The following is a 14748-nucleotide window of genomic DNA, read 5'->3' as shown; positions in this document are numbered from 1 at the left end:
ACACCCCAAAGAAAGGCATGAATTGTGATAGCATCACATCTAGCTCTTCCAGTAAAGTCACTGGGCACACATCAACTGCATATAACTATTCCCACAAAAAGATACAACTCTAAGACAGCAAGAGTTAACTGTGGCATATAATTTCAGAAGACAGACAAAGATAAATAAAAAGAAAATACAGAGGAATTTGTCCCAACTTAAATAAAAAGATATCATGCCTAGAAAACAGCCAATGAAAGAGAAACAAACAGTTCACCAGATTGGAATCAATGCATTTGTAAAGATATAAAACTCCATTTTCTCAACCTAAAATGATTCAAGAAATTTTCCAAAAGAAGTTTTATTTCCGGTATTCACCCTGTGCATTTTGTTAATAATGGAAGACCATAAAATATTTAATTTTGTGTAAAAAGGACTGTTGAATTCATTATGATTTTAACAGGGAACTATAAAACAAAAACTAGTTTGAACTCAACATTCCATTAAATGAAATGAACAACTAGAAGTAATTAATAATATACCAGGTGATACAGAAGAATGCATAATCTAACTGAAATATAGAATCATGGAAATGATTAGTCAGAAAAGAAAAAAACAGATTATAAAAGGGAATAATTTGAGGGATGTTTAACTGCATTAAGAACACCAACACTGGCATAACTGCAGTGCCCAAGAAGGGAAAGGCAGAAGGAAAGGTCATCAGAACTTATGTGATAAACTTATGTCTGAAAAGTTCCCAAACCTGAGTAAAAAAGCAAATTCAGGTACCAGAAGCAAAAAGAGTACCCAAAATGACAGCAACAAAACCTACACCAAGATACAGCAATTAAAGCCACAAAGTTAAAGATATGGTTTTCTAAAACCAGCAAAAATAAAACAGTGTCATATAATATGGAAGCACATAGGTCTATCAGCTGATTTCTTTTTTTTTTTTTTTGCAGAAACTTTGTACGATATAATGGGGAGGCATGATATATTTAAAATGTTGAGAGGGAAAAATGTGCAAACTAGGGCTTTCCGCCCAGAAAGATTAACATCGAGAATTGAAGGAGAGATAAGGAACTTTTCAGACAATCTAAGACTAATAGAATTTATCAATTCTAAAGGTACTCTACACAGAACATTATAGGACCATCTCTAAGAAAGAAGGAAGAAAGGCATAGCAAGTGGGAAGAAATTATAAGAGGAAACCCTGTGAGTAAAGGTAGACGCAGAGAGAGGCTGAGGGTCAGATCACTGAGCTGGTGTGAGGACTCAATAGACCAAAAAATCCTAAAATCAAGTATAGCTGCAATAAGAATTAAAGGGATAACTAAGGAGGTATCAAATGTGACTTCAGAGACATAAAATGTAGGGCAGGGAGTGAAAATGTAGTGTGATCAGTATGTGTATGAACTTAAAAGACAACTTGTTTTTATAAGTAGACATCATTGTAGGCCATCATATGAAGACCCTTTATCATACTTCAAAAATCTACACAAGTTAAAACCTAGAGAGAAAGGAACACAAGCATATCACTAAATAAATCATCAAATCATAAGAAAAGAAACACAAAGAAAAAGGAAAAACAAAGAATGACACTAACAGAAAACAAGTTAAAAATAGGCAATAAGTAATACTTATGAAAAAATTCTTAAACTGCCAGTAAATTAAATGATCTCCTAAGAGACAACTTAAGATTAAACATTGAAACAACTAAGGTCATAGCATCTGGTCCCATTACTGCATGGCAAATAGAAGGGGAAAATGTGGAAGAAGTGACAGATTTCCTCTTCTTGGGCTCCAAAATCACTGTGGATGATGAGTGCAGCCATGGAATCAGAAGATGATTGCTTCCTGGCAGGAAACTGATGACAAACCTACACAGTGTGTTGAAAAGCAGAGACATTACTCTGCCAACAAAGGTCCATAGTCAAGGCTATGGTCTTCCCTGTGGTCACATGTGGTTGTGAGACCTGGACTGTAAAGAAGGCAGAAGGTGGAATAATTGACCCCTTTGAACTATGCTGCTTGAGAAAACTCCTGATAGTTCCTTGGACAGCAAGGAGATCAAACCAGTCAGTCTTAAGGGAGATCAACCCTGAATATTTGCTGAAAGGACTGATGCTGAAGCTGAAGTTCCAGCATTTTGGTCATCTGATGCAAACAGATGACTCATTGGAAAAGTCCCTTCTGCTGGGAAAGACCAAGGAGAGAAGAAGAGGGCATCAGCGGATGAGATGGCTGGATGGCATCACCAATGCAATGAACATGAACTTCTGCAAACTCTGGGAGATGGGGAGGGCCAGGCAGGCCAGCCCTGCTGCAATCCGTGGGGTCACAAAGAGCGGGGCACAACTGTGTAACTGACCAACAACAGACTAAATGCTCTGAAAAAAAGACATTGCACCTGATGAAGTCTCCATGATTCTATGATACTCCATCAAAGAAATGGATTTCCAAACATTTTTGATCCAAAGATAGGAAAACTGTGGGTAGGAAAAAATAACAACTGTCTATATATAAGACTGAGAATAAAGCATAAAAACAGAGTACCTAAAACTCTATAAAGATACTGAATTAAAAGAAAGAAAGAAAAATGGAAATCCCAGGAAATAAGGGCAAGGAGCAAAATTTCTTTCACAATGATCAAGGAACAATTTCTGGTTTTGATACTTTGAGTTATGCAATCCAGAGCACTAGCATAATTGGTTTTATACTTGGCATCCAATACAATCTCTTTAGACCCTCTTTTATATCTCGGTTTCTCAGACTGTAGATGAAAGGGTTCAGCATGGGTGTGACCACAGTGTACATCACTGACGCAATTGTACTTGAATGTGAGTTGTGGGTAGCCGCAGAGCTAAGGAACACTCCTAAGGCTGTAAAATAAAATAGGAAGACAACTGAGAGGTGGGACACACAGGTGGAAAATGCTTTATACTTCCCCTGAGCTGATGTGATTTTACATATGCAGGAAACTATTTTAGAATATGAATAAAGGATACCAGCAAAAGGGCCACCACCCATCAGGACAGCTGCAAAATACATCACTATGTTATTAAGAAAGTTGTCAGAACTGGCAAGTTGTACCACCTGACTAAGTTCACAGAAAAAGTGGGGGATTTGCACAAGTGGACAGAAGGACAATCGCAGCACCATTAAGCTGTGTAGCAAGGAATACAAGGCAATCAGCATCCAGGATATCAGAACCAGCAGTTCACAGAGCCGAGGGCTCATGATGACCATGTAGTGCAGGGGGTGGCAGATGGCCACATACCGATCATAGGCCATCACTGTCAGGAGAATGTCATCCAATCCTGCAAACAGTATGTAAAAATATATCTGGGTGATGCAGCCTTCATAGGTGATACCTGTGTTCTTGCTCTGGATATTCCACAGCATCTTTGGGATGGTGGTGGAGGTGAAACAGATGTCTACAAAGGACAGGTTGGAGAGGAAGAAGTACATGGGGGTGTGGAGGTGGGAGTCTGAGATGATGGTCAGGATGATGAGCAGGTTTCCAAACACAGTGATTAGGTACATGGAGAGGAAGAGCCCAAAGATGAGGGGCTGCAGTTCTTCTTCTTCTGAAAGTCCCAGAAGAAGAAATTGTGAAATTCGTGTATTATTCCCTGATTCCATGGGGTGGAGATGACTACCAGGAAAAAGGAAAATAATGTGACTCGTTTGCACACGAACTGGCATAATTCACATAGCTGAAATACTGCAATTTCTATGTAGCCCTCAAGTAGTTGATCTTAACACCTTATTTATAGAAAAATTCTCTTTGAAAGTATACTCCATTTAATGTCTGACAAAGAATTTTGGTCTCATTCTCATCACATTGGCAAAGAGCTCATCTGTTCTAGAGTTCTAATGAGCTATTTTTTCATTTATTTGAGAAATACGTATTTGGTGCTGACCCAGAAGAAAGTGCTGAAAAATAAACCTCCCCTAATCCAAGGATGGTGAATGAGGATATTCAAGTAAAATATGATAGAATATGTCAGAATGTCACATGCTATGAAGAAAACAAAGCTAGGTATAAAGGAGAGAGTGGCAGAGAGTATTATTTTGTCCTGAGTGTTCAGGGAAGAGCTTCAAACTAGGTGATGTTTAAGATCCTGAAGAAAGAGAGAAGAAACCTTTGTGATGTCAGAAGAAGTGTGTGCCTGGCAGAGGGAGCTGCCACTGCTAAGGACCTGACAGAGATGCTTGTTCCCCATGTTCAAGTGCAAACAAGGAAGTCAGTGGGGCGAAGGAATAAGTAGGAGGGGGAGTGATCAGAGACAGTGTCAAGGATGCTGAGGAACAAGGTGGCCTCCCTGCTACAGCTGAACCTTCACCACATAGAGAATCCCTCCTTCCCTGCGGTTCCTTGCACTTTATGAATTTAGTTTAAAACCATCCTATGAAGTATGTCAGTTTCCCTACTTAGTTCCATCTATTGACCAACTTCTGACCTCTGTAGTATAAGTCATCTTAACATATGAGTACAGATGCCTCTTCTTTAAGAACTAGTCTCTCTTCACAAGGAACAGGCAGACACACACACACACACACACACACACACACACACACACACACACGCTCACACGATGTCCTTTTGACTTGTGTTATGATCATAAACTGGTCACCCAGATCCACCTTCATTAGGCCATGCATGGTTACATATCAAGCTGCTCAGATCAAATTATTATTCTCCAAAAGAATGTATTATTTTTGCCTAGAGGTTCCAGGATTTTTTTTAAATTATGTGTCTTTTAGTTGAAGGATAGTAGCTTTACAGAATTTTGTTGTTTTCTGTCACACCTCAACATGTATCAGCCATGGGTATACATATATCCCCTCCCTTCTGAACCCCTGTCCCATCTACCTCCCCATCCCACCACCAAATTCCAGTTTATAAACCTCCCACAAAACAATAAATTTTGGGTTCAACGTTGGTATGGCCAATTTCTTCTCAGTATTTAGAGAAGAATGAAAAGCATGAGAGAGAAAGAAAAAAAAAGAGAGAAATAAAATGGACATAGGCAAATTAAGCAGGAAAATAGCCAATAAACTCAAGTTAGCCCTGAGCCAATGCAACGATAAAAAGTTTCCTTCCTTCATCAATATTCCAACTCCAGTGGCATCTCCTTCATGCCCAGAAAAATATAATAAATAAAAATAAATTTTTCCAAGGACATAAACAGGGATATATATTCATGACGTGATATATCTTACAGTTTTAATACCCCAAGAGAATAAGCAAATGGAATATAAACTACCAATTCAAAAGCAGAAATAAATGAAATGTGACAAAAGTTGGATATATTTTATATGAAGATGCAGAATACCTCTTTTTCATGAGGCTTTATCCTATTTGCTTACTTCAGTCCATAAATAAGATGATTAGACTTATTGTCTACTTTTACTGGAAGCCATTTATGCCTCCCATTCCTTCTAAGGGGGTTTCCTTAGTGGCTCATTGCAAAGAATCTGCCTGCAATCCAGGAGGTCAAGGTTCAATCCCTGGGTCAGGAAGATCCCTTGGAGAAGGAAATTGCAACCCCCTCCAGTATTCTAGCCGGGGAAATTCCATGGACCGAGGAGCCGCGTAGCCACAGTCCATGGGGTCACAAAAGGGTCAGACCCAACTTAGAGACTAAATCACCACCACCTGTTCCTTCTAATTGAACTTGCTCTGTTACAATTTATCAACATTGACGAGTGAAAGGGTCACTTTACTTTTAGACCTAACTAGATACACCACTGTTAGGAAAGCCAGAAATAATCACAGTGACCTCTGGCCTCTAGATATGCTAGATGGTCCTCAGGTGACCTCAGGTGCATTCTCCTGGCTTCCGTCCTCTCTGAACCTCCCCTGAAATGTGTGCAGAGCTCTCACCTGCCTGCAGACTGAGAGAGAAGGCTCTCCCTGTAGAATCCAAATCCTTTCTAAATGATTAATGATACAGACCGAATTTTTGTCCCTAAACAAGACAACAGGAAGGGATAAAATCAAGCATTGGCTCCCAGACGGATTCAGGGACCTAAATTAAGAACTAGGTCCTTACCAACCAAAGTGGCATAGGCGGAGGGGCTGCAGCAGAGGAGATATTTGCAGCTTCTTGTTTCCGCTCAAAGGGCTTCTCCGGTGACTCAGTAATAAAGAATCCACCTGCAATGCAGGAGTCACAGGAGATGGGGGCTTGATCCCTGAGTCAGGAAAATCCCCCGGGGGACTGTATGGAAACCCACTCCAGTATTCTTGCCTGGAGAATCCCATGAACAGAGTTGCCTAGAGGGCTACAGTCTGTGGAGTCTCAAAGACTTGGACAGGCCTGAAGGGACTTAGCAAGCATGCCCACGTGTCAGCTAGTTAGGCATATTTTCCTTTTGTTACTCCAGCCTCCCATAACATGATTTCCCTTGGGGACACTGGGCTGGACACAATGCAATTATTTTTCTGTTGATTCTCTGTTACTAGGTGATTGTGTTATAAGTTGGGTGATTCAGTTTTTATCACTCCTTCCCCTTTAATTCTCCTGCTTTCAAAGCACTAAGGCTCCCAAAACCTCATTACATCCCTGAGATCTAAGTCTTCTTTAAACTATAACACTGAGGATTTGTCTTGACAAGTTCCCTTGGGCCTTCAAAGCTTTGATTTGTGGTAGAGGAAAAAAAAAAAAACAAAAAAATTTCTGAAGTCTTTAAAACTACTATTTCCGTCTTCAGAACTGGGGACAACATTACTCTTTCAGTATAAAATTGTGGGTATTATACTGCCTGGATTTATGCCAGTTTTTCCAAGCCAATTACAAGTTTCTCAGTTATATCAGAAGTCAACAGCTGCCCTTTAGTCTCTCATTATAAAATGTTTATAACTATAAGAAAAATATTTATATGTTGATATGATAAGTGAAAATCACTCAGTCATGTCTGACCCTTTGGCCCATATGGACAATACAGTCCATGGAATTCTCCAGGCCAGAATCCTGGACTGGATAGCCATTCCCCTCTCCAGGGCATCTTTCCAACCCAGGGATCAAACTCAGGTCTCCTGCATTACAGGCAGATTATTTACTGGCTGAGCCACAAGGGAAGCCCAGGAATCCTGGAGTGGGTAGCTCCTATCCCTTCTCCAATTGATCTTCCTGACACAGGAATTGAATCAGGGTCTCCTGCAGTGCAGGCAGATTCTTTACTAGCTTAGTTATCAGAGAAGCCTGATGTGATATTAACATGACCATAAACCAGGCTTCCCAAGTAGCTCAGTGGTAAAGAATATGCCTGTAAATGCAGGAAACGTTAGAGATGCAGGTTTGATTCCTGGGTTGTGAAGATTCCATGGAGGAGGAAATGACAACCCACTCCAGTATTCTTCCCTGGAGTATCCTATGGATGGAAGAGCCTGGCAGGCTACAGTTCATGGTGCTGCAACCAGCTGGACACAACTGAGTGACTAACACATGACCATTAAACTATATCAGCATGTTATAGTGATTGTCAGATTTAATTTTTTAAATAGTGCGGTTTTTGAGGTAGCACTTTAAGAACTCCATTCTCCATTGTCAGATTGGAACACAGAAGGATTTAATGTTCTGCTTGAAAAGTACAAACCAAGTGAGGGCTGGAGTCTGGATTGAGGTCTTTCAGTTCTGGAACTCAGTCCCAGTCATTCTCAACCAGACATGATTTTGACACTGGAGATACCTGGCAATATCAGAAGGGAAGCTACTAATCTCCTATAAACACAGAAAAGCTCCCAATACAAACATTTCTCCTTCCCAAGGCAGCGTAAGAATGTGAGTAATCCTATTCCAGATAAGAATATCTATAAATTCACTGTTCATACAAATCACCAAGGTCTGTGGTTTAAATGCAGATTAGGATTCCTCAAGTCTTTAGTGGTCCAGGGACTGTGTCTCTGATCATTTGAGACAGAATATCAGATTCCAGTTCAAATTCTTTACACCCTGATAAAAAGGGAACTTCTTTAACACTACCACTGGTGGTCCTTTTATACTTGCCACTCCAAATAATCCTTTCAGAGCCCTGTGTATGTCTTTGTACCTTAGACTATAGATGAAGGGGCTCAGCATGGGTATGATCACACTGTACATCACCGAGGTGATTGCACTTGACTCTGAGCAGAAGGGCATGAGTAGCCACAGGGCTGAGGTACACTCAAAGCCCATCCAATGAAACAAGATACAAGTGAGAGGTAAGATACACGGGTGGAAAGCACTTTGTACTTCCCCCAAGCTGATGGTGTTCCAGAGAGAGAGAAAACTATCTTAGAGAAAAGGATGCCAGGTAAGACATTTGTTGTTCAGTCACTCAATTGTATCTGACTCTTTGTGACCCCCTGGACGGCAGCACGTCAGGCTTCCCTGTCCCTCACCATGTACTGGAGCTTGCTCAAACTCATGTCCATCCTGTCAGTGATGCCATCCAACCAACTCATCCTCTGTTGTCCCCTTTGCTTCCTGCCTTCAATATTTCCCAGCATCAAAGTGTTTTATTTAACAAGTCAGCTCTTCGCATCAGGTGGCCAAAATATTGGAGCTTGAGCTTCAGCATCAGTACTTTCAGTGAATATTTAGGATTGGTTTCCTTTAGTATTGACTCATTTGATTTCCTTTCAGTCCAAAGGACTCTCAAGAGTTTTCTCTAACACCACAATTCAGAAGTATTATTTCTTTGGTGCACAGATTTCTTTACGTTCCAACTCTCACATCCATACCTGACTACCTGAAAAACCATAGCTTTGACTAGATGGACTTTCTTTGGCAAAGTCCCTGCTTTTTAATATACTGTCGAGGTTTGTCAAAGCTTTTCTTCCAAAGAGCAAGTGTCTTTTAATTTTGTGACTGCAGTCACCGTCTGCAGGGATTTTGGAGCCTAAGAAAAGAATCTCTTACTGTTTCCATTGTTTCCCCATCTCTTTACCTTGAAGTGATGGAACCAGATGCCATGATCTTAGGTTTTTGAATGTTGAGTTCTAAGAATGCTTTTTCACTCTCCTCTTTCACTTTCATCAAGAGGCTCTTTACTTCCTCTTCACTTTCTGCCATAAGGGTGGTGTCATCTGCATTTCTGAGGTTATTGCTAGTTCTCCTGGCAATCTTGATTCCAGCTTGTGCTTCATCCAACCCAGCATTTCTCATGACGTACTCCGAATATAAGTTAAATAAGAAGAGTGACAATATACTGCCTTGACGTACTCCTTTCCCAATTTGGAACCAGTCCATTAAACCTGGACTACAACAGTTTCAAATTATAGCATCATGTCATTAAGAAAGATGTCACATTTGACTAGATGGACCTCTTATTTGCTTTTACGGGAAAAGTACAGAATTCCAAGAAGGTACAGAAGGACTGTTGCAACACTGTTAATCTTTGTAACAGAGAATGTAGAGCATTCATGAACCAAAAACCAGAACCAGCAGTCCACAAAGTGTGTGTGTTGGGGGCTGAGGGATGTTCATGGGGACAGGATAGTGCAGAATTTGACAGACGGCCATGAAGTGATCATAGGTCTTTGTTGTCAGTATAATGCTGCCCAAAGAGTAGGTAACAGTATATTCACAGGTTATGGCTTTGCTTTCTTTGGGATGGTGGTGAATGTGAAACATATCTTAAAAGAACAGATTGGAAAAGAATTACATGGGTGTGTGGAGGTGGGAGTCAGAGATGGTGGCCAGGATAATGAGCAGGTTTTTAAGCACAGTGATCTGGAACATGGGAGAATATGTGTAAATATAAGGTGCTGCAGTTCTGGTTTCACTGATAATTGCAGAAGAAGAAATTGTGAAATCGGTGTAACATTTCCTGGTCTCATGTGGCTCTCATCAGCTTGAGGAATTTTGTCTCTTTGTAATAGCCATTCTTCCTATGGAAGGTGTACCTCTTGCAATTTTGGTTTCTCTTTCTTTGAAGATTAATGATGGTAAGCCACTTTTCTTGTGTCTGTTGGTCATTTGTATGTCTTCCTTGGGAGAAAATGTCTATTGAGGGTCCTCTACCCATTTTTAATATGGTTGTGTATTTATTTATTTAATGGAGTTGACTTAGTCTGATATATAGTTTAAGTTTTCTGTTTCTGCCTATCAACCTGATCTTTTGGGTAATTTTGCCTTCTCATTTCAAGTAGAAGAGACGACTTCAACTTTGCTTATAAGACAGTTCTGGGTGCTGACCTCCCTCAGCTTTTCTTTATCTGGGAGAGCTTTTACTTCTTCTTCATATGCAAAGGATAACTTTCCTGGATGGAGGATTCTTGGCTAGCAGTTTTTACATCACGATAGTTTGAGAATGATATTCCATTCTCTCTTGGCCTGTGGAGTCTCTGCTAAGAACTTTGTTGATAATCCAATGTGGGTATCTTTGCAGGGTGCTCACTTTTTTTCCTGGATACCTTTAATATTCTTTCTTTTTAATAACTTTTATTAAAATGTAATTATTTTACAGTGTCATATTAGTTCCAGGTGTACAGCAAAATTATATACATATATATAGATAGACTCTTTTTTAGATTCTTTTTCCACTATAGATTATTACAAGATATTGAGTTTATCTCCCTGTCTTTAATTCCCTAAGCCCTTGTTGACTGCCTATTTTAAATATACATACTAGTATATAAAAACAGCATTCTTTCACTGACTTTTGGAAAAAAAATTATTTATTTATTTGCTTTATTTCTTTTTTTTTCCCATTTATTTTTCTTAGTTGGAGGCTAGTTACTTTACAGTATTGTAGTGGTTTTTGCTGACTGCCCCGAGTCTTCCTTGCTCTGCCGGGGCTTTCTCTGGTTGCGGAGGGGCGGGCGCTACTCCTCACTGCGGTAGGAGGACTTCTCACCGCGCTGACCTCTCTGGCTGCAGAGCGCGGGCTCCATACTGCAGGCTCAGCAGTCGCGGTGCCCCGGCTTCGTGACTCTCGGGTGTGTGGAATCTTTCCCGACCAGGGATCAACCCAACGCCTGTTCCTGCCTTGGCAGGCAGATTCTTACCTACTGACCCACAACCTAAGTCTTTTCTTTCATTGACTTTTGACAGTTTTAATATGTGTGTGTTGGAGAAGGTCCTTTGCACTGAAACATTCATGTGTCCTATTATAATACCTCTGTGGATATGTGCATTCGGTTCCTTCCCCAGACTTGGGAAATTCTCAGCTATTGTTTCTATGCATAATCTCTCTGATCCTTTCTCCCTCTCTTCTGCTTTTGAGACACCCAGTATCCTTCTTACCGGTCTGGTAGAGTCAGAAGTTTCTCAGAGAATATCTTCATTAAAAAAAAAAAAAAAATCTTAGTTCTGCCCTCACATCTACCTGAATCATTCTACCTTTGAACTCAGTCTCTCTACTCCATATGGTCTCCACTTCCAGTGCTTTGCAACTCATCCTTCATCTCAGTTACTGAGTTCTTCAGCACGAGAATTTCTGTTTACTTATGTTTAAGAGATTTCATCATTCTGGAAACTGTTCCTTATGATCATTATTTTTATTTCTCAGCTAACTGAAATGTCTTTGTGAGTTTTCTTGTAGCTTGTTGAGCTTATTCATGACACTATTTTGAATTCTCCACTTGCTTGATCACAATCTTTCCTGACTTTAAATTAGTTCATGGAAAACTGCCGTGTTCTTTTTGTGATTCCATGTTACTGTGATTTTTCATGGTGCTCAGTGGGTTGCTCCTCTGTCCATGCATTTGAAGGAGCAAACAGTTTTCTTATGTAGACAAAGCCTTGTACAGTTTGATTCTAACAATTCAATAGATTGCTAACAGAGATCCTTCTACATTTTTCAATTAAGTGACTTTGTGGCACAAGTTTTTGGTTTCTTTCACATGAGCTGCTTCTGGCTATATTTCAGGAACTGCATGCTTTGCATTTCATGGCCTCTTCAAGAGGCGTTGTCATTGTCTTGCCATCAATGTTTGTGCCTCCAGCATCACTGGTGACCTGGTGCTGTCAGTGTCCCTGATGTGTGGTATCTTTGCTGGGGGTCCCAGAGTGGTAGGTGCTATTGCCACATCCAGGGTGACCTTGTTTGAGGGCCCCACCACCACCACTGATGCCAGGTTCCCTGTGGCCGCAGGTGCCGCTGCATCCAGGAGGCCAGGGTTACAGGCACCACCTCCAGGGGTACTATCAGGGGTTCTGGGGCTATGGGCTCAGTTGCCTCAGCCATGGGGCTGGGATCAGCATCACTGCCTCTGTTGTTCCCCTGGGTCCACCGCCTCTATGTGAAAATGCACTCACTTTCACATGTACAACTTTGTGTATGTCTGGTGTCCCAATGTATTGGGTAGAAAAAAATTTAGTTATGCATGATGTTATCTACAAGTTGCAGATTGACGGGGAGAGACAAAGGGAGTGTCTTCTGCCACCATAATATTGAAGTCACCCTGTTAAACTTTTCCCCACAAACTATAAGATTAAAACTGGGGCTTCTGAGGGGGTTCAGTGGCTAAGAATCCACCTGCCAATGCAGGAGATGCAGGTTCCATCCCAGGGTCAAGAAAATCCCCAGAAGGGGAAATGACAACCCACTCCAATATTCTTGCCTGGAGAATCCCATGGACAGAGGAGCCTGTTGACCTACAGTTCCTGGGGTCACAAAGATCAGACACCACTGAGGACACATGCATAAGCATTAATTAAAATACACAAATATATGGAGTAGACTATCATATATTAGTGAGGAAAGAATTGCTACATGGCTCCATACAACCTCATGGATGAGCTTTAGAGTCCAACATATAGAATTACAGAGAAACATAGACTCATGAGAAACTGAGCAGAGATCAGAACAATTCCTTAATATTAAATCTTATTTGATAATAAAGACATCGTTTAGAACAGTTACTGTTAGGATGAGTGGTTATGCAGCACCAAGTAACTGAATAAAAAACAAAATGGTATAGAACTAACAAATTATTGGAGATCAACTCCAATAATCTCATTCTATGCATTTATTATAATATTTATAGATAGCATTCACTACTCTGATTTTTAGTTGTATGACAGATAGTTATATAAAAGTTATTCCATTGCAGTTTCCTCTCAGGTAAGCAGGACATTGGCAAATGTGTTTGTTCAAATTGTGACCTGAACCACATGAGTGGATAGGCAGTCAAGCTCTTTAGTGATTCATCTTTCATCATGAGGTATATAGGCACACTATGCATATAGATAGATTTGACCGTTCAATAATACAGAGTTTGGAGCAATGGCACCTTGCGTAATTGAAAATCTGCCTGCAACATTGCAATCAACTCTCCTTATCCATAGTTCCACACCCTCTGATTCAGTCCACCCTTTTATAAAATTATATAAATTGCCTTCTATCTGACTCGTATACTTTTTTTACGTGAGTAATATATCTCATGAATTTTTTCCAGAAGGCAGGGCAAAAATTACTCAGGATGACTTTTGTCATTTAAGAAAGTATTATTCCTCATGACACTCCATAAAAAATAAAACATTTCCTATCCAAAGTTTGGAAAAGTTTGCAGTAGAAAAAAGCAGAACTTTAAAAAAATACCTAAATGAGAGAACGAAAAGAAAGTCTAATAAAGTGAGTAACTGAGATTGTATAAAAAGTTGAATTTTTATAAAAATGGATATCCAAGGAAATAAGGAGGAGCGAATTTTATTCCACACTGAGAAGAATGTCACAATTACTGATTCTCAAACTTTGAGCAATACAATCAAGGGCACTTCATCTGCCCCAGGACAGTTGGCCTTTTTATACCTACTATCCCACAGACTCTCTTCAGAACCCTCTTTATGTCTTTGTTCCTCAGGCTGTAGATGAATGGGTTCAGCATGGGTGTGACCACAGTGTACATCACGGAGGCTGTTGCACTTGAGTGTGAGCTGTGTGTAGCAGCAGATCTAAGGTACACTCCTAGGCTCATACAATAAAATAATAAGACAACTGAGAGATGAGATGCACAAGTGGAAGATGCTTTAAATTTTCCCTGAGTTGATGAGATTCTTCGTATGGAAGAGACTATCTTAGAGTAAGAGTAAATGATACCAGCAAACGGCCCACCAGCTAGAAGCACTGATTCCAAATACATCACCATGTCATTCAGAAAGGTGTCAGAACAGGCAAGTTGGACCATCTGATTGAGTTCACAAAAAAAGTGGGGAATTTCCACCTCTCTACAGAAGGTCAGTTTCAAAACCATTAAACTTTGTAACAAGGAATTCATAGCACTCATCATCCATGGCACCAATACCAGCAGTGCACAGAGCCGAAGGTTCATGATGACCGTGTAGTGCAGGGGGTGGCAGATGGCCCCAAAGCGGTCATAGGCCATCACTGTCAGGAGGAAGTCATCTAATCCTGCAAAGAATATGTAAAAATACACCTGGATGGTACAGCCTTCATAGGTTATGACTTTGCTCTGGGTCTGGATATTCTTAAGCATCTTTGGGATGGTGGTGGAGGTGAAGCAGATGTCTACAAAGGACAGGTTGGAGAGGAAGAAGTACATGGGGGCATGAAGGTGGGAGTCAGAGATGGTGGCCAGGATAATGAGCAGATTTCCAAACACAGCAATCAGGTACATGGAGAGGAAAAGCCCAAAGATGAGGGGCTGCAATTCTGGATCCGCTGAGATTCCCAGAAGAAAAAATTCAGAAAATTGTGTATTGTTACCTGGTTCCATGTGGAGGAAGTGACTACCAGGAGAAATAAAAATAAAATGAGTGATTTTCACACAAATTGGCATAACTCACATAGTGCAATTTCTATTTTGCTCTC

At 40.5% G+C, this 14748-nt stretch overlaps 1 protein-coding gene across 1 annotated transcript; it reads right to left on the bottom strand.

The window, feature by feature from the left end:
- Nucleotides 1-2661: 2661 nt before the first annotated feature.
- Nucleotides 2662-14653, bottom strand: LOC136155726 (uncharacterized). Its single transcript, XM_065917758.1, has 3 exons — nt 13733-14653; nt 12035-12213; nt 2662-3637 (listed from the first exon to the last, which is right to left on the bottom strand). Exons 1-3 carry the CDS (start codon nt 14651-14653, stop codon nt 2662-2664), a joined length of 2076 nt encoding a protein of 691 aa, XP_065773830.1.
- Between the last annotated feature and the right edge of the window lie 95 nt (nt 14654-14748).

The sequence above is a fragment of the Muntiacus reevesi genome, chromosome 1 (assembly GCF_963930625.1).
Source record: "Muntiacus reevesi chromosome 1, mMunRee1.1, whole genome shotgun sequence".
Lineage (NCBI taxonomy): Eukaryota > Metazoa > Chordata > Mammalia > Artiodactyla > Cervidae > Muntiacus > Muntiacus reevesi.
The sequence above is the reverse complement of the archived record's forward strand: the minus strand, read 5'-3'. Positions and strand labels throughout refer to the sequence as shown.

Coding starts and splice junctions, on each gene's coding strand:
- LOC136155726 (XM_065917758.1), bottom strand. CDS start 14,653: ATGGAACCAGGTAACAATACACAATTTTCTGAATTTTTTCTTCTGGGA. Junction 12,214..13,732: donor TGAAGAGAGTCTGTGGGATA/GTAGGTATAAAA, acceptor ATTTTCACATAG/AGGCGGTGGACCCAGGGGAA. Junction 3,638..12,034: donor ACCTGGCATCAGTGGTGGTG/GTGGGGCCCTCA, acceptor TTTTCCTGGTAG/TCATCTCCACCCCATGGAAT.